This window comes from Mustelus asterias, chromosome 1 (genome assembly GCF_964213995.1).
Source record: "Mustelus asterias chromosome 1, sMusAst1.hap1.1, whole genome shotgun sequence".
NCBI lineage: Eukaryota > Metazoa > Chordata > Chondrichthyes > Carcharhiniformes > Triakidae > Mustelus > Mustelus asterias.
The window spans coordinates 144,949,296-144,977,108 of NC_135801.1; the positions used below are offsets into that span (position 1 = coordinate 144,949,296).

Here is a 27,813-nt window from a genome sequence, read left to right on the forward strand (position 1 = left end):
TCCCTCTGAGACACTCCCAGTCAACAAGTCCCTCTCCTTTGTGAATACCGATGCAAAGTATTCATTTAGGATCTCCCCTATTCCCTTGGGTTCTTAGCATAATTCCCCTCCTTTGTCCCTGAGAGGTCCGACTTTTTCCCTGACAACTCTTTTGTTCCTAACATATGAAAAAAATGCCTTAGGATTCTCCTTAATCCTGTCTGCCAAGAACATTTTGTGACCTCTTTTTGCCCTTCTAACTCCCCGTTTGAGTTCTTTCCTACTTTCTCTGTATTCCTCCAGAGCTGCATCTGTTTTCAGTTGCCTGGACCTAACGTACGCCTCTCTTTTCTTTTTGATCAGATCCTCAATTTCCCTGGTTATCCACGGTTCTCGAATCTCAAAGACAAGTTTATAGCCAATCCTGTCGAGTAAATGCACAGACTCTTTCAATTTCCCCCAACATCCAGGGTGAACATCTTTATACTCTTGTAATGAAGCTCTAATATTTCCCCAATTGATTGCCAGCTTAAAGCATATACTTTATTGCAGCACAATTAAGTCATTAACATAAGTGAGGGGGCAGCAAGATGGCAGATGGAGTATAATGTGGGCAAGTTATTCACATTGATTTTAAGAATAGAAAAGCAGAATAATCTTTAAAAGGTGTGAAACTCGTAATTACTGATGCTTGAATAGACTTGGATGTGCTCATACAAGAAATGCAGAAAACTAGCATGGAGGTGCAACAAACAATTAGGAAGGCAAATAATACATGGGCTTTTATTGCAAAGGGGTTGCATACAAGAATAAATACGTTATGCTATAGTTGTACAGGGATTTGGTCAGACCACATCTGGAATATTGTGTTCAGTTTTGGTGTGCACACTTAAAAAGGATATGCTTGCATTGGTGGTGTTACAACAAGGGTTCACTAAATTGGACCCTGGACTGGGGGATTGACCAATGGTAAGAGGCTAAATAAATTGGGCTTATATTCTCTGGAGTCCAGAAGAATGAGAGGCGATCTCATTGAAGTTTGCAAAATTCTGAAGGGGCTTGATAAGGTTTTTCTGCTGGTTGGGGAGTTTAAAACACAGGAACATAGTTCCAGGATAAGTGGTCGACCATTTAGGACTAAGATGAGGAAAAATTACTTCACTTAAAGGGTTATGAATCTTTGGAATTCTCTAACCCAGACAGTTGTAGATGTTCCATCATTAAATATATTTCAGGCTGGGCTAGACAGATTTTTGGTGTCTTGGGTTATTAAGGAGTATGGGGAACGGGTGGGAAAGTTAAGTTGAAGTCCAAGATCAGCCATGATTGTATTGATTGGCAGAGCAGGTTTGAAAGGCCTCATGGCCTACTCATGCGCCAATTTCTTGTATTCTTGCGAATAAAAATAAGGGGTTAGGTTATATTGACAGCAGTTGGATAGTCATCCATTTGCTTTGCTCAATTTCTTCCTCGCATTCAAGATCTGGTGATGGGAAGTCATATTAGGACTAATTGTTTTCAATCATTAGGTCTGATTGCACCGCATTACTATTCTTTCTTCAGAACTGTTTGATAGATCTGAACCTTTGACAATGCTCCAGAATTAAGGTGCCATTTTTAGAAGTGTCATTCTACCAGCCAAAACTGGTTGAAGGGAACAGGATAATTAGGATGGACTGAAATAGGTATTTTATGAGCCTGAATTCCTGATATCTCTTTTTATTTTTTATAAGGGGATACCTTTATTCATCAAACCTTTATTGTGGACTTAACTTTTTTTTGTAAGTAAATAGTTTAGTCAATCTATTTTAATAAATTTATTTGCAGAAAATAGACTTCACTATATCTAACAGCTCAAATGTCACCTTGAGGGCTGTCCAGGATTTCTATAAAGTCTTGGAGAGAGAGGTTTCATACACTAGATTTCCTTGGAACATAACCTTTGTGTTCTCATTTTTCACTTGTGTAAAAAGAGAGCAGTTGTGGATGCCCTCTGAAATGGAGTAGAATTCATTGCTGCTTTGTGCACATGCATTCATTTGCAGTAGTCCTTTCTAGTTTGAGTTTCATATTTGATTTCATTTCTGTGCTTGGTCTGTTCCTTGTACTGGTGCCAGCTATTGCTCATTTTCAGGCGTTCAGGTACAGAGTCAGTCCTTCCAATTGTGCATTTAGCCAGGTGAAGGGTACCAATGATAACTGAGTATATTAAACTCTGCCTTGATTTTGTAAAAATGTGCCTCAGCTTTTCAAAAACGCATCTTTAGAGTAGGGTACCCACTTGAACCCTATTACCCTTATTGTTTGCCTGACTTTGATTGCCCAGTTATGATTCACGAGTGTGAATTTTAAAATAAAATCTGTTATTTGACTTCTTGTGCTGCAAACCCATTTGCTCTAAACGGAAATCTGAGTACCGTAAGTTAAGTCGTCTGCAGCTCCATCTTAGTCTCTTCCACTGAATTGATCACATACAAGGAGAGCAAAGAATATGGAGTTCTCCATTTTGTATTTTGGTATTCATGCAGATTAAAGTAACAGGCAGGACTGTTGGCTTAAGACTGTTAAAGAAAGTTCAGATGATAAAATGGCAGGAATCTGTCAGGCAAGGTGGGAATTGCTCCCTTGATTTTTGCTTCAGTGCAATGCAGATATAGTATTGATGGAAATCAAATGCCATAGATTGAACTTCAATTGAAAAATGAGGAAGGTCATATCATGCCTTTATCTACCCAGCCTCCACATCCATTTCCATTCCTCCAATAAATATCCAACCTGAATCCAATCTGAATCAAATTTTTCGTAGATAAGCTACTTCTTGGTGTGCACAATCATTGCACTATAGGTGGTGCCAAATTCTGTGTTTGTTTTTACAATTGGAATACTTGATCAAGAATTTAGATTACCTCAGAATAGGTCTAAATGAATGTGGGTTCAGGTTGTGTCCAGCCGGACAGATAAACACCAGTTCTCCCTGGAGATCGTTAAGAATGCTGACTGAAATGAATTTAAGCAGACAGAATCATGTTACAATTAATGTAAGATCAGGTTACAAAAATTGAGTTGAGCGCAGTATGGATTGGTGTTATTTTCATGGCCTCGTCAAAAAAACTACAATACGAGAACTGAAATCCAAGTTTGTATGGAACTATAATGGACAATTGATGGACTTCAAAAGATTATTCTTCAGACATAAGCTAAAATAATACTTGTACATAGTTATCCCACACTTCGACTTGAAATTTGTTACGCTTTTCGTTCTTTTATAACATTAATTTGTTTTACCGCTTAAATCTCTCCTCCACTACAAAGATTATTGTTGTTAGTTGATCAGTAGGCTACAAACATGGGCGGCACGGTAGCACAGTGGTTAGCACTACTCACTTCACAGCTCCAGGGACCTGGGTTCGATTCCCGGCTTGGGTCACTGTCTGTGTGGAGTTGGCACATTCTCCTCGTGTCTGCGTGGGTTTCCTCTGGGTGCTCCGGTTTCCTCCCACAGTCCAAAGATGTGCGGGTTAGGTTGATTGGCCGTGCTAAAATTGCCCCTTGGTGTCCTGAGATGCATAGTTTAGAGGGATTAGTGGGTAAATATGTAGGGATATGGGGGTAGGGGCTAGTTGGGATTGTGGTCGGTGCCTACTCGATGGGCCAAGTGGCCTCTTTCTGCACTGTAGGGTTTCTATGATTCTATGAAACTGTTGTGAATGTAAGCCCTTACTTGTTGGACAGCAGTTAATGGATAATCACCAAATCTCATTGATGCAAGTTCCACCATGTCATGTCCCCTCTTTCTTAGGCAGTCCCTTGGGGTTGAGGATGACTTACTTCCACTCAGGCTCAATGGGAGCCTCAATAGCTGCTGCTTGCCTCACTTACAACTTTATCAAATTAAAAATCAAGCCATAGGAAACCCTTACATCACATGCCTCAGCATTTTAAACTCTGAAGAAGAACTTTTTTTTTATTCTTTCGCTGGATATGGGCGTCGCTGGATATGGGCATCACTGGCTGGGCCACATTTATTGCCCATCCCTAATACCACTGCAGTCCATGTGGTGTAAGTACACCCACAGTGCTGTTAGTCACAGAGTTCCAGGGATTTTGACCCAGCAGCAGCGAAGGAGGTGTAATACGGAATTTTGCTGTAACTGAAGAAAGATGAGACAAATCCAAGAACCTTCTCATGACCTGGAGGACTGTCTCCAAGCTAAAGTTATTACCTATCAAGGTGCCCAGGCAGCAATATGAATCAACAGTGAAGACAGATGCAGTCTTTCTAATCCAGTCAATACCTACTGTATCTCTTGTTGAGCTGTGAAAAGTCATATCTTGCACTTGGAGGTATCCACAACTTTATCACATTGGTTAGCCCATTGTTCAAGATGATTTCTAAAATACATTTGATCCTCAAGTGAGTTTGTCAACAACCTAATGTTGTTTGCAAAACAAAGTGTCACCATATTTTCAGAAATGTCTGGAAGAGTCACTGCAACCTCATGATGCCATGCAAAATGAAGGGATCAAACAGGATGGATAGCAGTGAATAACCTTGCCATTACCTCCTCCAAGAGAGATACATTCAGTGTATCTTTGTACCCTGGTATGAATCTTGCAACTCTGTACTCATATTGGTTAAAACACAGGACTTAGGCCATGCACTTACATCTCTGTCAATTTACACTTTCAGCATTTGCACACTTGCTTCTCTTGTCAAAACAGAGCAGTTGCTATTCTATTATAAAATGCAGTATATTGGTTAGACTTTTATTGCAAAGGTCCCCTGGGTGCAAAAGTAACATCGCTTTGCAATAAAATGAAGATGCAACATATCCTAATTTTACAGTTCTCTACTTGTGTATAAAATTTTATTTAAGACTTAAATGGACTATTTTGAGAGAAGAATATGGAAAGCAAAGAACAGTTTTCCTCATATAGTTATACAAGCCCATAAATAACAGAATGGAACCCTAGTTGTCTTAGTAATTCAAAGTGAGGGAATTCCACTTGCATTGCTTCCATTGATTATCCTGAGGCTTTCAACATAAAATGGGCCAAATTTTAACTCTGTGCCAGTAGATAGATTTTGAACAAATTAAAATCCTGCCTAATACCTCATGTGATTCTCTCAAAGAAACTGAAAGCTATAGGAATGCACAGCAGGTTAGTCAACATTTGAATGTAATTTTGGAAGGGCACTTAATTCAGATTTTCCTTTTTTAATTCTAACAACCTGTGTGTTTACATCTTTTAATTTTGATTTTTAATTTGTTCTATTGTAAAACTCTTACTGGTACAGTGGTAGATTAGCAATGCAAGGAAAGGAGCATGTGACTAACAGCCTGTTTTCTAATATTGTTTTCTTTTCCTTTCCTTCCTCTGATCTATGTAATAACTGAGACCCAAGTCTAGATTATTTTTAAGTAACGGCAATGCGCAATGAAATTGTGATACCCAATGATGTTTCAGAAAGTCAAAGTCTGATGTGAAATGAAATTCAGCATTGAAATGGTTACTTCAGGTTATTAACTTTCTTGCTGTGATAGGGTGATCAACTGTCTTGTCAAGAAAATAGATCTTTATGTCACCTGGACTATGATTAAATGGAATGCTATTGTCCACAAAGAAATCATAGTTATAACAATAATCTGTTCAAAATCGGTTCAACATTTCTTTTAAAGATCATATTGCCTTCTATTTATATGAATTTCAGTGTAATTGAGATAGTAGATGACAATACTTGCACCAATCTAAATTTAAGAAAGCTCTATCTTCATTAGTCTTTCACTGACTTAAATATTTTAAAAAGAAATACTTAAGAAAGTAAAATGGCCTATCTGAAATCATAATTGAATGTGATCATATTTTTAATAATTACAATACAATAATACAGTAGATCACAAGTATACATTCAATTTTAATGCATTGCATGCATGTTATATATAAAATTTAAAAAGCTATTGCTCAAGATGCTTGATATGAATCACTACATGAACAAAATTTATATAATCATGCAGATTACGTGATAAGGCATGAGAGAACTGTGTTTTTAAATGTTATTTTTGACTATTTTCTTTCTGTGTAGTAATTGGTTAAGGATGGGATTAGTCTCAGCCACAGGAAAGTAGCAACACAGGGACAAAATTGAATGAGTGAATAGTGGTTAATGGATGTTTTTCAGGCTGGAAGAAGGTTTGTAGAAGAGTTCCTCAGGTGTCAGTGTTGGTACCCTTGCTTTTCCTGATGTGTGTATTAATTATCTAGACCTTTGAGTACAGGGCACAATTTCAAAATTTGCAGATGATATGAAACTTGGAAGCTTTGTGAATTGTGAGGTGTATAGTGTAGAACTTTTAAAGGACATGCAGACTGGTAGAATGGGCGGAGAGGTGACAGCTGTGGCTTTAAAAAAAAATGTTTTCATTACGAATTTTCAACTTTATATTCAGAATGAAATATGCAACAAAATCCCAGGATTCAGCACAGTACAGAACGATTATCATTTCACGTATATACTTGGAGAAGACCAGCAAAGATCAATGTAAATAATTCAAAGAATCCCCGCTGTTACAGTCATCATCATCTCCTGTACGGATATTGAAAGAACAATAGGAAAAAAATGTGGGGAATCAGGACATCAGGATAAGGCCATGAAAACATGGCACTGTGATGCACCCCCTCTCACAGAGCAACAAGAACTATCAACACCGCTCAGGTGTGCACCATCACCACAGACCTCCCCACACTCCCATCAACCAGAAGCACCAACTGCAAAGAAAAGAAGTCCAGTTCACTCCAGGATATTTAGTCTGCCTGCACCACCACAGAATTTCTTAGACCAAAATAACTAACAAAAAACAGGGCACCAATAGTTCTGATGGGGGCTTTCCTCACCTACAATGAGGACTTAAGGCCATATCAGCCACTTCTTCATCTACCCATGCCCTGCTGTGGTGCAACTAATCTTTTCTATAAATAAAGCGAAGGGTACTGCGAAAGGGTACTCCTTCCATGAAAATGCAAGGATTACTGCACATAAACAAACAACCAAACATGTATCGCATGACCCCCAAGAGGGGGAGTGCTCCCCAACAACAGAAAAGAGAGAAGAGGGCCCCCACCAGAGAGCCAAGCCCCCCTCCCTCCCAAAGCCGGAGCACTCTGAGGGAAGGACCTAGCAAGGACACAAAAAAAAGTCACATAATCAGGAGCAAAGTCGCAAGGGAACAAAATCCAGGATCAATGATGAACCGCAGAACCACAAGCATACACAGAGCTAGAAAAGGCCAAAGCCATGCAACCAGATCCCTGAGGAACATTCAGAACTCGAGGCACCCAATACTAAAATAAAGGGCTTACTTATTTATAATTGATATAAGACTTTAAGCCAAAAAATAAAGCATTTTATGGGACAGAAGAATTAATGTTTTTAAATTTACTATGTCACAGTGTAGTTTATTATTTTACTGTTTCTAGATTGCCTCTTTCATGGTACTAGGGTTGTATTCACTGGAGTTTAGAAGAGAGGGGATGTCATAGAAACTTATAAAATCCTAACAGGGTTAGACAGAGTAGATTCAGAAAGAATGTTCCCAATGATGGGGGAGTCCAGAACTAGGGGTCACAGTTTGAGAGTAAGGGGTAAACCTTTTAGAACTGAGGTGAGGAGAAATTTCTTCACCCAGAGGGTGGTGAATGTATGGAATTCACGACCACAAAGTAGTTGAGGCCAAAACATTGTCTGATTTCAAGAAGAAATTAGATATAGCTGTAGGGGCTGAAGAGATCAAGGGATATGGGAGGAACGGGGGATTGGGATATTGAATTCGACGATCAGCTATGATCAAAATGAATGGCGGAGAAGGTTCGAAGGGCCGAATGGCGCACTCCTCCTAGTTTCTATGTTTCAATCAAAAAGTGTATATTTTATATTTTAACATGAATAAATCCCTGCTCATAATCCCAATATAAAGTAAAATAAAATTAAATCAAAATTGGAGCGCACTTTGAGAGCTCTCCCCAGATGAAGCTATCAATGCAGTTTAAGCCAGAGTGGAGAATTTTAAATTTTTAATTGATCATTTTAAAAATGTATGCTCCTTGCACAGATAAATCTTATGATCAATTGAAAAATCCATATATCTGCATGCTTGCAAGCTTCTAATTCTTTTAACTTTTTTTCCATGTGACCTGAAGAAGGGGCTCAGAGCCTCGAAAGCTTGTGTGGCTTTTGCTACCAAATAAACCTGTTGGACTTTAACCTGGTGTTGTTAAACTTCTTACTGTGTTTACCCCAGTCCAACGCCGGCATCTCCACATCATGACCTCTTGTGCAAACCAGTTTTAATTGTTCCAATGGATGTCGGCCCTTCAGTTGCCTGGACCCCAAATTCTGGACTTCCCTCCCTGCACATCTCTGCCTCTCCACCTCATGTTGTCCCATTGAGACATTCCTTTAAGCCTCCCTCTTTGACTAAACTTTGGTTATCTCACCTAATCGCTCCTTATGTGGCTGTGTCATACTTTGTTTTATAATGCTCCTGTGTGAACCTCATTGGGACATTTTATTACAATAAAGGCACAATACAAATATCCATTATTTGTGTATATTTTTCTAAAATGCATCTATTATGCATTTTTTTGTCTAAATTGGACCCCGCACAGTGACACAGAAGTGTGCACTTCTGTTGATAATTATCCTGTGACTTGTTCAGTATTTGGGCCCTTAAACTCCACCTGATTGATCTGTGAGTGAAGGAAAGGACTGTTTGGGATATTGATGTGACTGGGCAATGTTTCTTTCTCCCCCTCGTTGATTGCTGAACATCATAACTTCAAAGTTTACAGCAGGATATTGCAAAACAAAAATAATAGCAAATTTATGTAAACTCCAGATTGTACCACCACAAAATATTAGGATTACCTGATGGCTTTTGCAGCAGATTCTAAAATGTAGTCAAAAATTACCTTTTAATCCAATCATTCACATTGTCAATAACGATGTTGCTTAATCAAACAAAATGTGCAAGTTTGAAACCAGAATGTATTCATAGTTTATGTATTTAAAAACAAACTAGAAATAATTAAAGGAGTTATTCTTGTGTTCCTTGTGGATCATTTCTGACTGGAATGAGCACACATGGCTTTGCTTTTTCCTTCAGAGTGTAGTGGCCATTGCTAGGGCTGAGAGCGCTGAGGTCAGGGCCTTGCCTATTGATCGGTATTCCTGCCTCTCCACTCCAGCATCTGCTTCATTGGCTCCTTTCAGGCCTGCTCCAGTACATTAGAATAGAAATCCATAACCAGACTGTGCTCATCCAAGCAGGGGAAGAAACTAAATTAAATGCTATAAAACAATCTTGGCTTGGAGTTTGCACCAATTCATCTTGATCTGAGATGTCATGCTGGCTCACTGTCCAAGCACCTGGACTAAAGGCTGCAGCAGTAGAAAATATAAGGAGCTTGGATCATTCATTTGTCAGCTAAGAAGCACAGGATCACCTAAGCATTGCTTCTGCAGAGGTCAGCTGACAGAACAATCAAAGTGAGGCTGGCTGTGCTCAGTCATTCTGTAAGTTGTAGGCTTTTGTATATCTTTTTGGCCCAACTGGCTGTGTCCACATTTGTTTTAACGAGAAATAATGGGTCATTGAACACTGCACGTTCTATACAACAAGGTCATAGGGAAAACAATATCTCAAAAGAATGGGGTTAGTTATGTCAGGTGATTTTTGTTCTTCTTCAATTTACAGATTAAACTGTACGTTGTAGGAATTTAATTCCAAAATTTTGCACATGCACAAAACACAAACTTTACCTTTATACTCAGTGGCATTTTACATCAATTAACCTGTAGAGATGCTGTGGAAAATGATTGTTGAGTAGTATTTCTCGTGTTTCATATATGTTGTAATATATGTTTTCTGCTCTGCTTAGATTCCCTCTATAAGACATTGCTGGGTTCATACGAATTGTTACAATTTGACATATTTTAAACAGTGTTTCGCTTTCAACCTTTTCACATCACTCCCTTAAGTAGCCCTTGCCCATGGCCTTGCAAAGATATAGGATTCTGGAAATTAATTACTACACTTGAAGTGATCTAGTTACTGGTATAAAGCAACTTTGTAGTACACCAAATGAGCTCATTGTAGTTATAGAATATAATCATCTGCTGTAGTTTTACAGGCTAGAAGCAGTTAAATGTTTAACTATAAATAACATGCTGTCAAGCGCAAGTATTCATTGTAATAGTATGAACTAAGTGCCTAGTGTGTTTATTACATTTTTCAAGAAATATCTTTGGATAATAGATTCTGGATTGGGAAATCCTACTTATATTTGACCTCTCAATATCTTTCGTCCTTTGGTGTCAATTTCAATTAAAGAACATACATGGCACGAGTCTTGGTTTAGAATCTTCCAACTGATTAAATCTTAAATTCAAGATACTTTGAAGAACCTTGCATTTTGTAACACATTGGGGGATTTAAACTATTCGTCTTGGGAAATCTGAAATGTTTCATATTCTAGTAAGAGCAAATAATGGCTTACAGTATCCGCTTAGCATTGGAAATTGCTTTTGGGTGCTGGCATTTGTGTTCCTGAGTTAACGGACAATGCTCAATAATATCACACTTCAAAATTAAACACAATATCTTAGAGAAACGAATATACTTTTAGTCTGCATAACTCATGCCATTTACATGTTACCAGGCAAACATAGTGGAACTCTGGTTCGATGGATGAGGAAACAGGATATTGTATTTTTGTCACTGCAGATATTTACAACTTGAATCAACTATTACAGCGTAAACTATATTTTAACCAAAGTCATGCATTTGTGATACCAGGGTATAGCTGACACTCATCAAAGCCATTCAAGATTATTTGTATCAGTACGGTTAAAAAATATTTATCAAGGGGAATCCGCAAGTATACAAGTGTTTAGAAGGAGTATTAACTTTTTTATGTTTAACTTTCTTTTTATTCTCCATTATACATAAACAGTAAACTGATATTTGCCAGTGTGCTTTTAATTATTCTAACTCAGATTCTATTGTTATACTTATTGCAAGTATTGTAGAGCACATTTGGAAAGGCTTGAGAAGTGTTTTGTGCAAGTTAGAACTGGTGGTTAGTGAGAAGTACAAAGGGCACGTAGCCTAGAGTCAATATGTGGGGGACAACTGTGAGGGACATGTGGGAGGCGGCAGTATTCCTTGCATGGAATATATCAATGCTCCATTCTCTTACTCCTATCTTAACATTCTTCAAGGGTGAGTATTTGCAAGCTGTTCAATCTTGGGTGCACGGTGTCAATGGGACGAAGATCCCTTCATCCAACATTCAAAAAGTTGTATTTCCAAAAGGACAATTGGACACTACTCAGGAGTGAGATCTCTTTGACTGACTCTCCCTTGGTTCTCCTTTTCTGTTTCTCTTCTCCCAACCCATTAAAAGAGAATGAGACAGGCCTCCAACCTCAAATCAGTTATACTGCCTACTTCCATCTCTGGAAGGCAATGGCCTAGCAGTATTATCGCCAGATGATTAATCCAGAAACTCAGCTAATGCTCTGGGGACTCGGGTTTGAATCCCGCCTCGGCAGATGGTAGAATTTGAATTCAATAATTTTTAAAAATCTGGAATTACGGGTTTCGGCAGGAGTCCCCCTTGCTGGCTTTCTGTGCTGTTTGCTAATTGGCACTGCATTCTTTGTTCTCACTGGAATGACGGAGGTTGAGGGGCGACCTGATAGAAGTCTACAAGATTATGAGGGGCATGGACAGAGTGGATAGTCAGAAGCTTTTTCCCAGGGTGGAAGAGTCAATTACTAGGGGGCACAGGTTTAAGGTGCGAGGGGCAAGGTTTAAAGGAGATGTATGAGGCAGATCTTTTACACAGAGAATAGTGGGTGCGTGGAACTCGTTGCCGGGGGAGGTAGTGGAAGCGGATTCGGTAGTGACTTTTAAGGGGCATCTTGACAAATTATGAATAGGATGGGAATAGAGGGATATGGTTCCCGGAAGGGTAGGGGGTTTTAGTTAAGTCGGGCAGCATGGTCGGTGCAGGCTTGGAGGGCCGAAGGGCCTGTTCCTGTGCTGTAATTTTCTTTGTTCTTTGTACTGATGAAAAAGAACCTGAATTTACTGATGACCATGAAACTATTGTCGATTGTCAGAAAAACCCATCTGTTCACTAATGTCTTTTAGAGAAAGAAATCTGCCATCCTTGCCTGGTCTGGCCTACATGTGACTCCCGAACCACAGCCATGTGGTTGACTCTCAATTCCTTTGGGCAACTAGGGATGGGCAATAAATGCAGGTCAGCCAGCGACGCCAATGTCCCCCGAACGAATAAAAAAATATTGCTCATGTCTGCCCCTGCCTTGGTCCATTTGCTGCTGGAACCCTTATCCAGGCTTCCTCTTGTTAACTCCAGAATCAGCTATTCCAATGTTTTCCTGGTCAGCCTCTCAGCTTCCATAAACTTAACAACAAATCTGCTGCCTGCATACTAACTTGCACCAAATCCCAACAATCCATCAATCCTATGCTTGCTGACTGCCATTGACTCCCGGTTCACCAACCACTTGATTTTTGAGCTTCTCATCTTCATGTTTCAATCCCTCAAAGGCCTCACCCTTCCCTATTTCTGTAATCTCCTTCAGCCCTGCAGTTCTTGAGAACTCTGCACTCTTGTGTACTGTCTCCCTCTTCTCCATCATTGCTGGTTGTGCCATCAGCTATCTAGGCCCTCAGCTCTGGGATTTCCTTGCTCATTGTTCATTCTCTCTCTTTTAAAGCAATCCATATAATTTAACACTCTTACCATACCTTTAGTCAGCTTTCCTGATATCTCTGGCTCAGTGGCAGTTCTATTGAATTGCACTCTTGTGCGATGCTTTGGAATGTTTAAAAATGTTAAAAGCCGGATGTATTTGCAAGCTGTTGTTGCAAAGTTTCAGAGCTCCCTTTGTAAATACTAGCAATCATGGTCCAGAAGACCATAAAAAATAGGAGCTGAAGTGGGCTGTTCAACCACTCAAGCCTGCTCCACCATTCAGTAGGATCATTGCTGATCCAACATTCCTCATGTCCGCTTTTCTGTCCTTTCCCCGCAACTCTTGATAAATATTTAGCTATCTCAGTCTTAAATATAGACTCTGCCCTCACAGCTCCCTGTGGCAAGGAGTTCCAAATACACTTGACCCTCCAAGAGAAAAAATTCCTCCTCATCTCAGTCTTAAATTGACACCCCTTTATTCTGTAACTATGCCCTCTGGTCCTAGATTCTCCTACGAAGGGAAACATCCTCTCAGCATTTCCCTTGTCAAGCCCCTTAAGAATCCTATATGTTTCAGTGAGATCACCCCTCATTCTTCTAAATTCCAATGAGTAGAGTCGCAATCTGTTTAATCTTTCCTCATAAGTGAAACCCTTCATAGTGGGGATCGTCCAAGTGAACCTTCTCTGAATTGCCTCCAATGCAATAGTATATTTCCTTAGATAAGATGACAAAACTGTTCACAGTACTCCAGGTGTGATCTCACCAGTACCTTGTACAGTTGAAGCGAGGCTTCCCTACTCTTACACGCCAACCTCCTTGAAATAAGGGACAACATTCCATTACTTGCTGCACCTGTGTGCTAGCTTACTGTATTTTGTGCACAAGTACCCCCAAGTCTCTTTGTGTTGCAGCTTTCTGCAGATTTTCTCCATTTAAATAATACTCTTGTTCTTTGGTTCTCCCTTCCAAAATGAACAACTGGAGCAGCACAGTGGTTAGCACTGCTGCTTCAAAGCGCCAGAGACCCAGGTTCGATTCCCGGCTTGGGTCACTGTCTGTGTGGAGTTTGCACGTTCTCCCTGTGTCTGCTTGTGTTTCCACCGGGTGCTCTGGTTTCCTCCCACAGTCTGAAAGACATGCCGGTTCGGTGCATTGACGTGAACAGGCGATGAAGTGTGGCGACTAGGGGAATTTCGCAGTAACTTCATTGCAGTGTTAATGTAAGTCTTACTTGTGACTAATAAATAAACATTACTTTAAAACTTCACACTTTCCCACATTGTACTCCATTTGCCAACATTTTGCCCACTTACTTAACCTATCGATATCTCTTTGTAAACTGTTGTGCCCCTCTCACAACTTGCCTTTCTACTTATTTTTGCATTGCCTGCAAATTTGCTTCCTTCCTCCAAGTCATTAATATATATTGTAAACAGTTGCAGTCCCAGTACTGATCTCTGTGGAAATCCACTAGTTACAGGTCACCAACCTGAAAAAGAATACCTTATCCCCACTCGCTGTTTCCTGTCCATTAGCCAATTCTCCATCCATGCCAATGTAATACCTCCAACACCATGAGCTGTTATCTCATGACTTAACCTCTTTTGGGGTACCCTTGTCAAATGCCTTCTGGAAGTCCAAATACAACACATCTACTCGTTCCCCTCTATCCACTCTGGTGAGTTCCCTCTATCCACTCTGGTTGTGACTTCCTTGAAAAGATCTAATAAATTAGTCAGACATGATTTCCCTTTCATGAAGCCATGCTGACTCTGCTTGATTAGATAATGATTTTCCAAATGTGCTGCAATCACGTCTTTAATAATTGATTCCAACAATAGATGTTAGGCTAATCAGCCTATAGTTACCTACTTTATATCTCCCTCCCTTTTTGAATAGGGATGTAGCATTGGCAGTTTTCCAATTCTGTGGTACTTCTTCAGGATCCAAGGAGTTTTGGAAAGTTATATTGTTCTAAGTTCTGGGTGCAATAATACTTCAAAGTTTCTTCCTCCGTTTCCTGAAAATATTGACCGAAGTATGTTTCAGTAAACCATAAATCTTGTTGTTCTTGTACCTCACCCAAGTGGTAATTTTTCATGGGCAGAAGTTTTTGTGTGGATGGGCAGAAAACTCGCCCCCACTCTGCGGCTGCCTCATAATCATTTAACACTTTGTGGAGCATTAAGTGGCTGGAGGTGGGCCTTCTGTTCCTTTCTAAGGATGAAAACCTACCTCGCAGCGCTGGTGGCCATCTGATTGGCTGGCGGTTCTCTTGTCCCAGCAGCACTACTGGGGCAAGTATCCATTGCTGGGATTACACAGAGTCTCTCAAAACAAAGTGCCAGGATGCAACTGAGTCCAGGAATCTCTTATTGGAGCAAAGAGAGGAGGTCACTGGGAGGGGAGTGAAAACCAGGTCGCAAAGGTTGGAAGGGAAGGGGACACCTGGGGTGAGTAGCAGCTGGGTTGTAAAAGCCTGGATGGAGGTGACATCTAAGGGAAACATCCCACTTTCCCGCTCAGGGCCCCAGTATGCTACCCTGCTGGGCTTCACCCAGAAATCTGTTTAAACTTACAAAGTGGTGGGGAACTGAGCTGTTGCACCAGGAAAATTCTGATTTAACACTGTCTGTGGCTGTTTGCAGAGTAAAGAGAAGTATGTAGGAGGGGAGGAAGTAAATAGGTGGAAAGGAAATAGAGAATATCTGTTTCTTTTTCAGTTGCACCCTTTTGAAGTGAAACACATTGAGATGTTTGTAATTTTTGGTCATGTGCGACTGTCTAGAATTGATTTCTCCTGAACAAATGCATTGGAATATCACCACCTGCAGGCTCCATCCTGACTTGGAAGTGTAATACCATTTCTTTAGTGTCACTGGGTCAAAATCCTGGGACTCCCTTTCTCACAGTACTGTGGGTGTGCTTCGACCTCATGGATGACAATGGTTCAAAATGGTGGTTCATCACCACCACCCCAAGAATAATTAAATGCTGGCAGCCAGTGTTGTCCACATCCCATGAACAATTTTTTTTTAAACTAAGGCTACAGATTCATGGCATTCTTCTGTCTATTCAGTATCTTTAATGCTTATAATTTGTCAACATACTTGATCTAAACATTGAGAGTGAGTTATGGGTGCCATGCTATGATCTAAGCTTGAAAATGGTTATTAGCACTCTTAGCCAAGAGCACTTAACACATTCATATTGCATGCATTCTCCCATTATTTTAATGCAAGCTTAATGCTTTTGTTAACTACCAGAGTGTCATATTAAAGTGTTGAGTATTCACCTAGTAGTTTCACTGCAGCAACTTCAAAACTATTAGCTTTAAAAAGGTTTGTATTAGGGGCTTAATGGTTTTGGAGATTCACATGAAGGTACTTATTTCTTGGAATGTATGTTCAATTCATCCTCATTCTTTGGGTGCTTAAAAATTGCTGTGCTGTTACATTTGTTACTACGCATGAAGTGGAAGTGAGATGCAGATGGTTGGATCTGCACCTGTATTCTGTTTGCGTCTTGGGATGATTTTCTATGTTAGGTATGCCACGTAAATTCAATTTGTCTATTCCACAAATGCAAGTTAGCAGCCTTGATGAGGTGGGTTCTGTGCTACCTACTTGTTGTCGAAAAGAATTGCATTGTCAATTTTTAGATTTCCGGCATAATGACTGTATTAACTGGGAAACCAACTGCACAGTACAATTCTTAAGAGTATAAATGTGCAGATACTGGCATTTTTGGCCTATCTCTGTGCTATACATCCGGTGTAACATAGGTGAGGCTTTGCCATTACGTTTTTAAAATTAATTTTAAAATTTATTCTTTTGTGGGATATGGGCATGCATGGCTTAGCCAGCATTCATTTCTCATTTCTAATTGCCCTTGAGGTGGTGATGGTGAGCTTTCTTCTTGAACCGCTACAGTCCATGTGGTGTAGGAGACTCACATCACTGTTAGGAAGAGAGTTCCAGGATTTTGACCCAGCAACAATGAAGGAACAGTTATATATCTCCAAGTCAGGATGGTGTGTGGCTTAGAGGAGAACTTGCTGCGTGTTCCCATGTATCTGCTGCCCATGTCCTTCAAGGTGGTAGAGATTATGGGTTTGAAAGGTGCTGTCAAAGGAGCCTTGGTGAGTTGCTGAAATGCATCTTGTAGATGATACTCACTTCTCCCTCTATGTGTCGGTGGTGGAGGGTGGGACTGTTTAAGGTGGTAGATACAGTGCCAATCAAGTGGGTTTCTTTATCCTGGATTTTGAGCGTGTTGGAGCTGAACTCATCCAGGCAAGTGGAGGGTATTCGATCACAGTACTGACTTCTGCCTTGTAGATGGTGACAGGCTTTGGAGAGTCAGGAGATGAATTAGTCACCACAGAATTCCCAGCCTCTGACCTGCTCTTGCAGCCACAGTGTTTATATTCTTTTATGTAATGTGACTGGGTCAGCATTTTTTGTCCATCCCAAATTGCCCTTGAACTGAGTGGTTTGGTAGGCCATTTTAAGGGGCAGTTAAGATTCAACCACATTGCCGTAGATCTGGAATCGCACCTCGGCAGATTTCCTTCCCTAAAGGACGTGAGTGGACAAAATGGATTTTCACAACAATCAATGATAATTGATATGGTTACCATTACTGAATTAATTGAATTTAAATCCCCCCAACTGCCATGGTGGAAATTGAATCCATATCCCAGAGTCTGGGCCTCCAAACTACTAGCCCAGTGACATTACCACTACACCACCATCTCCCCCTATTGGGAAGAAATGAACACCATATATTAGACAATGGTCGACACGATAGCACAGTAGTTCACACTGCTGTCTCACAGTGCCAAGGACCAGGGTTCAATTATGGTCTTATGTGACTCTGTGTGGAGTTTGCACGTTCTCCCCGTGTCTGTGTGAGTTTCCTCCGGCTGCTCCGGTTTCCTCCCACAGTCCAAAAATGGGCGGGTTAGGTTGATTGGCCATGCTAAAATTGTCCCTTGGTGTCAGGGGGATTAGCAGGATAAATAGGTGGGGTTACGGGGATAGGCCTGGGTAGGAATGTTGTCCGTGCAGGCTTGATGGGCTGAATGTCCTCCTTCTGCACTGCAGGCATTCTATGTTTGCAGAGATCATCATAGAAATAGAAATCATAGAAACCCTACAGTGCAGAAGGAGGCCATTCGGCCCATCGAGTCTGCACCGACCACAATCCCACCCAGGCCCCACCCCCACATATTTACCCGCTAATCCACGCATCTCAGAACTCTAAGGGGCAATTTTTAACCTGGCCAATCAACCTAACCCGCACATCTTTGGACATGAGCTGAAGTTTCTCTACCAAGAAAGGAGACTTCCTTTTCTGTTTTAGGCATGGGCTCAACTTCCCTTTTATTCCCAGAAACTTAATTTAGCCATGTTGAGATACTTGGTCCAACCAGGTAGATAGAACCCATTTACAGATCAGTTAGAAAGCATTGTATTCTATCCATGTTTCCTTCCTTTTATCGTAGTGTTGCATAAATAGTGAATGCTGGTGACAGCTAGCTCAGGACCATGTTGGAACTCAAATGGCATTCATGGACATGATCCTTAACCTTGTTTGCTTTGTTAATTGTGCTCTTTGAGATGAACGGTTCTCTTGCTGTCCTCAAAAATCAATGTTTAAAAATAACCTTTAAAAAATGATAGAAACAAATAAATAAAGGAATGTTAATGGTCACTGACACTTTGCATGAGTCATATTGAGGAGTCTGTCTCTCCAAATATTTGCAGTTTGAAAATATATCAATGAAGACTTTTCCAGTATAAATCAGAGAAGAAATAGCCCTTCAAAAGGAAGAACGGTGACTTAGCTGCTTGGATTCAGAATTGGCTTGCCCATAGACGTCAGAGAGTAGTGGTGGGAAGGATGTTTTTCTGACTGGAGGCCCATGACTGCTGGTGTTTCGCGGGGATCCATACTGGGACCTCTGCTGTTTGTGATTATATGTAAGTGACTTGGATGAAAACGTAGATGGGTGGATTAGTATGTTTGCAGATGACACAAAGGTAGGTGGAATTGTGGATAGTGTATAAGGTTGTCAAATGATACAGTGGGATATAGATCAGTTGCAGATATGGGTGGAGAAATGGCAGGTGGAGTTTTATCCGGACAAGTGTGCAGTGCTGCACTTTGGGAGATCAAATGTTAAGGGTAAGGATACAGTTAATGGCAGGACCCTGAACAGCATTGATGTACAGAGGAATCTTGGAGTTCAAGTCCATAGCTCCCTGAAAGTGGCTACACAAGTAGATAGGGTGTTAAAGAAGGCGTATGGCATGCCTGTCTTTATTGGTTGGGGCATTGAGTACAAGAGTCAGGATGTCATGTTGCAGCTTTATAAAACAATGGTTAAGCTGCACTTAGAGCATTGCATTCAATACTGGTCACCACATTACAGGAAGGATGTGAAGGCTATGGAGAGGGTACAGAAGAGGTTTACCAGAATGCTGCCTGGATTGGAAGATATGTAACATAAGGAGAAGCTGGACAAACTAAGGTTGTTTTCCCTGGAGCGGCAGAACTGAGAGGTGACCTGACAGAAGTCTATCAAATTATGAGAGGCATAGATAGTGTTGACATTCAGAATCTTTTTCCCAGAGTTGAAATGTCTAATACTAGGGGGAATGCACTTAAGGTGAGAGGGGGAAAGTTCAAAGGAGGGGCACATTTTTAACACAGAGTGGTAGGTGTCTGGAACGCGCTTCCAGGGTTGGTGGTGGAGGCAGATACGATCGGGGCGTTTCAGGGGCTTTTAGATAAGCACAGGAATTTTCAAGGAATAGAGGGACATGGAGCAAGAGCAGACAGAAGGGATTAGTTTAATTTGGCGTCATGTTTGGCACAACATCGTGGGCCGAAGGGCCTGTTCCTGTGCTGTACTGTTCGATGTTCTATAACAGCTGAGAGCAGAACTTCGTCTTTAAGGGAATTCCTGCACATTTTACAGTGTGGGTATGTGCCATATATATCTTCATTAACATGGCATTTTTTTGGTTTGTATTTTAGGCTGTTTGCCAGGTTTTCTGGTACACACAAAGAAATTGTCGTCATCTTACGAGGAGCGCCGTAAACAGGCTACAGCCATTGTCCTTCTCGGTGTCATTGGAGCAGAATTCGGTGCTGAGATCGAACCTCCAAAGCTGCCAACTCGGACTCGGAGCACCAATCAAGTCCCAGAGGGTTTTGGACTGACCAGTGGAGGGTCCAATTATTCCCTGGCTAGACACACCTGTAAGTGTTCAGATTTCATAACATCCCTTTCATGTTGGAGTTTGAGATTTAAAATCACTCATGCAACTGGCCCTAGATTGCATTTTTCCAGCAGCTGCTTTTGATGTTTTATGGTTTATGTTGCTATACTCCTCTCATTTTGATACGTTACTGCTTCTGATCAGTATCATTGTAAATTTGATAAATTCAGGCATCTGTTTTGTGTTTATGCGTTAGAGGTCCAATTGTAAAACAACATCTCAATGGCAAGAGAATACTTTCAAACCGCACCTCATTACATCTCTTGAAATGTGCCAAATTATTTCACACACTTTTTATTGTATTCCTGGAGATTTCCTGACATGTCTACCCCCATGTTCCAGCCATTTTTTGACCAACGCGTCCATCCTTGTGATATACTTCCTTCCTTCCTGGAAAGCAAAAGACTCGTTACCTAATTGGGCGATGCTTGACAGATTGCCTTTTTTCCCCCCCCATTTTCAATATTTTAATATCTGGAAAAGAGTTCAAACACAAGTTTTTAAGAACTATGTTTTTTTACTATGATTTTTCTCCAGGGTTGCACAGGGTAGTGTCCTGGAGTGGAGCAGACTCGATGGGCCAAATGGTCTACTTCTGCTCCTGCGTCTTATGGTCTTATCAAAGGGTAGTGAAACTGTGGAATTCATTACCAAAGAGGGCTGTAAAGGCTGGGTCGTTAAACATGTTCAAAGCTGAGATGGACAGATTTTTTTTATCAGTAAGGAAATAAAGGTTTGTGGGGATAAGGCAGGAAAATGGAGTTGAGGATTAGCATGTCAGATCAGCCAGGGTCTCATTGAATGGCGCAGCAGACTCGATGGGCCAAATGGCCTATATAATGACTCAAAGACCGACTGGAATGGAACATGGTTTATTACAGAACATAAAGTAAAACTACTACTGTGGTGTACGCACATTAATCCCTGCCTGGGACTGTCTTATAAAAGACTAAGGTAATAAGTTCCAGTTGGGCAGGCCACTGCCTATATCGAGGGGAACTCATACTCCACAGACTCCATAGGGAGGTCAATCAGTGATTACCCATGGATCTCATAGGGGTTGTTTGTCATGAGAACCTTGGGTATCCCATGCGTACCATTTCAGTACACCACACTGTTTTCCTATCCATATGTCCGTTCTTAGCCTTTTGCAATGTTCCAATGAGGCCTAATGAAAACTGGAGGAATAGCACCTCATCTTCCGATTGGGCACTTCCCAGCATTCTGGACTGAACATTGAGTTTAACAACTTCAGAGCATGAACTCTCCCCTCCATCATTACCCCATTTCCATTTATTTTATTTCATTTCTTCTTTCCATTCTTATTTTTATTTTTCCAATTCTGAAATCTCGCTCTCCATCTTGTCTCCAACACCCCCCCCCCCCCCCCTCAAGGCCAATTGCTACATTCCTCAGGGAGTCCCCTAACAATCTGTACCTTTGTTCTGCCATTCACACATCCCTCAATGAGGAGAGGCGCTTGCCCAGTGGTGTTATCGCTAGACTATTAATCTAGAAACTCAGCTAATGTTTTGGGACCAGAGTTCAAATCCCACCATGGCAGATGGTGGAATTTGAATTCAATAAAACAAATCGGGAATTAAGAGTCCACTGATGCCCATGAAACCTTTGTCGATTGTCGGGAAAACCCATCTGGTTCACTAATGTTCTTTAGAGAAGGAAATCTGCCGTCCTTACCTGGTCTGGCCTACAGGTGATTCCAGAGCCACAGCAATGTGGTTGACTCTCAACTGCCCACGGGCAACAAGGGATGGGCACTAAATGCTGCCCAGCTAGCAATGCCTATGTCCCACGAATGAATAAGAAAAAGATGGATGCTTTTAGCACTTTTCTCAGCCTTTATCACTATTTACATTCCCTTTGTCCAATTACAGCCCTCTCCCCCTCTCACAGTATAAATCTTGTTTGATTTTCTTTGCCTTCAGCTCTGATGAAGGGTCATCCTGACTCAAAATGTTGGCTCTATTCTCTCTCCACAGATGCTGTTAGACCTGCTGAGTTTCTCCAGCATTTTCTGTTTTTGTTTTTATTCCAGCATCCACAGTATTTTGCCTTTATTTTAGACAAGTTCACATTTTCCTACATTATACTCAATTTGTCAAATGTTTTGCCCACTCATTTAGCCTATCTATATCCCTTTGCAATTTACTTTCTGGCGTATCTTGGTGTCATTGTCAAATTTAGCTGACATGCATTTGTTTAACTTCATCCAAGTTGTTGATGTAGGTTGTAAATAGTTGGGGCCTCAGCACTAATCACTGTGGCACTCCGAAAATGACCCACTTATACCTATTTCCTGCTTTTATCCATGCTAATATGTTACCCCCGACACCATGTGATTTTGTTAAGTAACCTTTGATGTGACATCTTATCAAATGCCTCTTGGAAATCCAAGTATATCACACCTACAATATCCCCTTTATCCCATTTCTTACTTCCTCAAAGAACTCTAATAAATTAGTGAAACATGATTTCCCTTAAACAAAACCATGTTGCATAGCAACTTTATTTAATTCTTCCTCCACAGGTACCAGAGCCTCCTTTCTAAGATCACAATAATTGAATATTAGCTCTAGCAGTTGCATAGCCTGTCCATATAGTTATCATTGCATCTGATATCAGTAACAAAGTGTAATTACCTAACAGAGGCACTCAGAAGCAATACATAATATCAAGTGATCACTCAAAATAAATTTTTCTGGTTTTATTTGTATCCCTGGGAGAAAATGGGCATAGCATGCAGAAAAATACATGCTTTTATCAACAGTTATTATTTGAGAATGTTAATGCTGCAAAGAGGCAGACAATTTGAATGAAGTTATATAAGCTTTTGCATTTTTGACTGCTATAACTGTGGGTCACATTGACTTGAAGCTGTTTTCATCAAAACACCCATCCGTTTGGCACACGTTAGAATGTAAGCTGCCTCGGCTCCAAGATCTGGAATCCCTTCCATAAACCACTCTGCTTCTAGCTCTCGAGTCTCCTTCATGGTGCTTCTTAAAACATACCTCCTGCACAAAGATCTTGGTCACTGTCCCAGTGTCCTCTGTGGTGACTCTAGATCAAATGTTGTTCGGGAACACTCCTGCAAAGTTATGAGAGATGTTTTGGGGGTCCTTGTGCATGAATCCCAAAAACTCAGTTTGCAGGTGCAGCAGGTGATCAAGAAGGCAAATGTAATGTTGGCCTTTATCGCAAAGGGGATGGAGTATAAAAGCAGGGAGGTCTTGCTGCAATTGTACAAGGTACTGGTGAGGCCACAGCTGGAGTAGTGTGTCCAATTTTGGTCCCCTTACTTGCGGAAGAATGTATTGGCCTTGGAGGGAGTACAGAGAAGGTTCACCAGGTTGATACCGGAGATGAGGGGGTTAGTTTATGAGGAGAGATTGAGTAGATTGGGCCTGTACTCGTTGGAGTTTAGAAGGCTGAGGGGAGATCTTATAGAGACATATAAGATAATGAAGGGGCTCGACAGGGTAGAGACAGAGAGAGTCTTTCCACTTAGAAAGGAAACAAGAACTAGAGGACAGAGCCTCAAAATAAGGGGGAGTCAGTTTAGGACAGAGTTGAGGAGCAACTTCTTCTCTCAGAGGGTAGTGAATCTCTGGAATTTTCTGCCCATTGAAGCAGTGGAGGCTACCTCGTTAAATATGTTTAAGTCACAGGTAGATAGATTTCTGATCAATAAGGGAATTAAGGGTTATGGGGAGCGGGCGGGTAAGTGGAACTAAACCACTATCAGATCAGCCATGATCTATGGCGCGGCAGGCTCGAGGGGCTAGATGGCCTACTCCTGCTCCTATTATGTTCTTATGTTCTTGTTATGTTTTGCTACATTAAGGATGCATTGGCTCAGTTTTTGCAGCAGTAGTGTTAGTTTTCTGTAATTACAGTTGCAAGGTGTTGGTTACGTATTGATGGGTCTGTAAAAGTCTTTGTGGTCATGTATAGGTTACCTGTACATGTTTATTGACTCTAAGAGCTATTTACAAAGATACAGTAAAGGTTCCAAGCTAGGAGCTGTCTCCATGCTTGCTGGTATACACAGCTCTGTCCAACATGAGACTGATCCTACGTGGAGGTCATATGTTCTCTTGTGTGGGCAGCACTGAACTCAGTCCCACATTAACTCTATTTTTTAATTCATTTATGGGATATTGACATCACTGGTTAGTCAACATTTATTGCCTATCCCCAATTGCCCTTGAGATTGTGGTGGTGAGTCATTGCCTTGAATCGCTGCCCTCTGTTGGTACACAATCAGTGCTGTCAGGGAGGGTATTCCAGGATATTAACCCAACGACAATGAAGGAACGACGATATATTTCCAAGTCAGGATGCTGAGTGACTTGGAGGGGAATTTGCAGGTGGTGGTGTTCCCATATATCTGCTGTCCTCTAGGTGGTAGAGATCACAGGTTTGGAACGTCAAAGGAGCCTTGGTGAATTCCTGGAGTGCATCTTGTAGATAGATGGTACACATTGCTGCCACTGCGCATCAGTGGTGGAGAGTGAATGCTTGTGGATGAGGTGTCAATCAAGTAGGCTGCTTTGTCTTGGATCGTGTCCAGCTTCTTAAGTGTTGTTTGAGCTGCACTCATCCAAGCAAGTGGAAAATAATTCCATCACACTCCTGACTTGTGCCTTGTAGGTGGTGGACAGACTTTAGGGAGTCAGCAGGTGAGTTACTGAATGCAGGATTCCTAGCCTTTGACCTGCTCTTATAGCCACAGTATTTATATGGTTAATCCAGTTCAGTTTCTGGTCAATGGCAGCCCCCTTATAAACTATTCCACATTTCATTCACATTAGTGTCAGAGGAGTGGTAGACTCTGTCATTGTTGGTTCTTCCTGTAGGTTTAGACGTTGTTCTGGCATCTGGATATGTTTTCATCTCTTCCTTCCATTATTCGTGTTGAACCACTCTTGGTCAGTCAGGCTGTTGTACTGTAGATGCTCTAACTTATTTCTTGTTGGGTGGATGAACATTGTGCTTAGCTCCTTGTCTTTTCTTTCGCTTCTTCCATCACTGTGTGGGTCGTCACGATGTATGTGGAAATTTACGTTTCAAAAATGGAGCACTTGTTTCAACTTGTTTCTCAATTTTGCCAAAATGTTTTGAGCACTTTGCGCTTTTCCAACTGTTTTTCGAGCTAATGAATCTTTTCATTCAGCTCAGCAACTACTACTCTGGTAAGTTGAGTTGTCTTCGTTCAAAATTACCTTATATATGTTTGATAGCATCACCTGGGCATCCAGTTCTGTTTAGAATCTTTTTCCCATAGTCACTGATTGCTCCTTGGGTTCTTTCAATTCACTTGTTCGATTATCAATCTGTTTTGTAAAATATCCCTTCCCTGCTTTCAAATTATGGATTTGCTCTTCCATATTGCATATCTCTTCCTTTATGTTGTTCAAATTGGACCAAAGTTCAAGAAACTCATCACTCTTTGTTCATTCTGCTTTCAAGCAACTGTTCTGATTTATCAGCAATTCTTTCCCCTGTTCCAGGCATTTTACACAATGCTAACTAGAGATGTCTGATGTTTATAATTAATCAAGGAATCTTGAGCCCAGACTCACTGTGCATGGGAATGGTGGTGCACACTCAAAATGCAGAGAGTTTTGAAACACTTGATTCTCGCTGGTGTGATGGTGTTTTGCAATTTTGGACCAGGCCCGCTGACGGACTGATGCGAAACACACAGCGGAACGTCCGGAACCTCATTTTAATACATTAGTATCTCATTATCGAGCACCCACTCCAGATATTGAGCCCACACTGAATATTCAGCAGGCAGAGGCATTTGCAAAAGCTGTACAAAAGCTTGAACCTGGCTCCTTCACCTCCCAGGGGGATATCGTAGATGAGCGCTGAGGCAGCCATTTCTTCTCAGCCTGTCCGATACTCAAGGTGTACCAGGGAGAACGTAGGGGGCACAGATAAGTGCTGCTCGGGGCGAGTGGTGGGGGTCACTCTCAACTTACCGGTGGGGGGGAGGTGGGTCAGATGCCATGAGAAAATGGAGCTCAACGCTATGCATCCTGGTGGTGTACAGGGAAATAAGGTGGGGATGTGGCTGTTTTGACAGAGGGGATGGGGAGGGGGAGCAGATATTCACTCCGTGAATGGGAAACACTTGAATGGAAGTCACAGAGGGATGAGGGTCAGGACTGTGGTAGGACCTCTCCCAGCTCACTGTGGTGTCCTCACCCTTTCTGTGCATGACTTAGGAGAATCATGGAGCCTGTGGAATTGGTTTTTCTACTAATCGGGATAGATCAGCAGCGGAGATATTCTTGTGCTACCGCACATGCCCAGGACCCGAGGCTTGCAGCAGTCCAGGGAGCAGGAGCACAGGATCAACCTAGGAGACAGTACTGGCGTAGAATCTTCCAGCAAAAGTGCTCATACTTTCAGATATACAAGCTTTAGTGCTAGAGAAGATCTGTCCTGGGGGACGGTGGACCACCTCTGCCACATACTGAACGAGCTGGCATCCCATGGAACTGGAGGACACCCAATGACTGTGCCCCTTAAAGTCACAGCTGCACTAAACTTTTTTTGCCAGCGACTCCTTCCAGGGTAGCACAGGGGACATTTGTGGCATCTCCCAGTCTGCCACGCACAAATGTATCAGAGAGGTCACAGGTACCCTGTCTGTAAGGGCAGAGATGTTTATAAACTTGAACCAGGATCAGGCAACCCAGGATGCCAAGGCCATGGGGTTCTCCCTCGTAGCCCCAGGTGCAAGGTGTTATTGACTGCACCCACGTAGCTCTTAGGTCACCATTACGACAGGCAGCACCATTCATGAACCACCAGGGATTCTACTCCCTTAACGTCCAACTTGTCTGCAATCACACAATGTGTGTCATGCAAGTGTGTGCCAGTTTCCCAAGGAGCACCCATGACAGTTTTATTTTGAGTTGCTCGCAAATACCAGCCATCTTTGAGGGAGAGAGGCAGCTGGGGGGATGGCTCCTCAGGGATAAGAGGTACCCACTCAGGAGGTGGCTGCTGACCCCGGTGCCAAGGCCATAAGCATCAGCAGAGACTTGATACAATGAGGCTCACGTTTCAAGATGCGTGCTGGTGAATTGCTAAAGATGCGGTTCTAATGTGCGGACTGGTTGGGGAGCTGCCCTACAACATGGCCCCCAGAGGGTCTCCCGTATTATTGTGGTGTGCTGCATGCTCCACAACTTAGCACTGCAGAGGGAAGACCACCTGGAACAGGAGGAGATGGGTGAATGCCACCTCTCGGATCAGAGGGTTTTGAGGACATGGGCATGATGAAGCTGAGGAGTTGGCGGAGGAGGAAGGCAGAGTTATGGACAGGGTCAGAATAAGCCACCAAGAAAGGGAGGCCCTTATAAGATCTCATTTTGAGGACGAGCAGGAGTAGCCCATGTTAAGCCCATCCCCCATGGGTGTTAGAAAAAACAAAGAATGTGGTGGCAGAATCCTCACACCAATGTTGCACATCTTCATGGGCAGGGGGCTGAAGGCATTGGTTGGATTCTGCAGGAGAGTGATGGTGACTTGCTGCAAAGGCAAGGTAATCCTCCTCTCAGCCTCAGCGATAAGTTTGATTGCCTAACAGAGAGCTGAATGATCCCTGCCATTGAACGGGTACATTGTGGTCTTCATAAATGGTTCAAGATGAGCATCAGGAACTGCAGCCCCTTTGGGGTAAGTGCTCAGCTTTTCAGTTTCAGCTTTC

General features: G+C 41.8%; 1 protein-coding gene across 4 annotated transcripts in view; it reads left to right on the forward strand.

Annotated features, from left to right (window-relative positions):
* The window catches only part of wdr7 (WD repeat domain 7), a 660,051-nt gene that overhangs the window by 391,248 nt on the left and 240,990 nt on the right, over positions 1-27,813 (forward strand). For all 4 annotated transcript variants that reach the window (XM_078219900.1, XM_078219908.1, XM_078219891.1 and 1 more), the window contains one exon: positions 19,819-20,043. In XM_078219900.1, the coding sequence (XP_078076026.1) occupies positions 19,819-20,043 (225 nt within the window). The remainder of the gene's footprint in view (positions 1-19,818; positions 20,044-27,813) is intronic.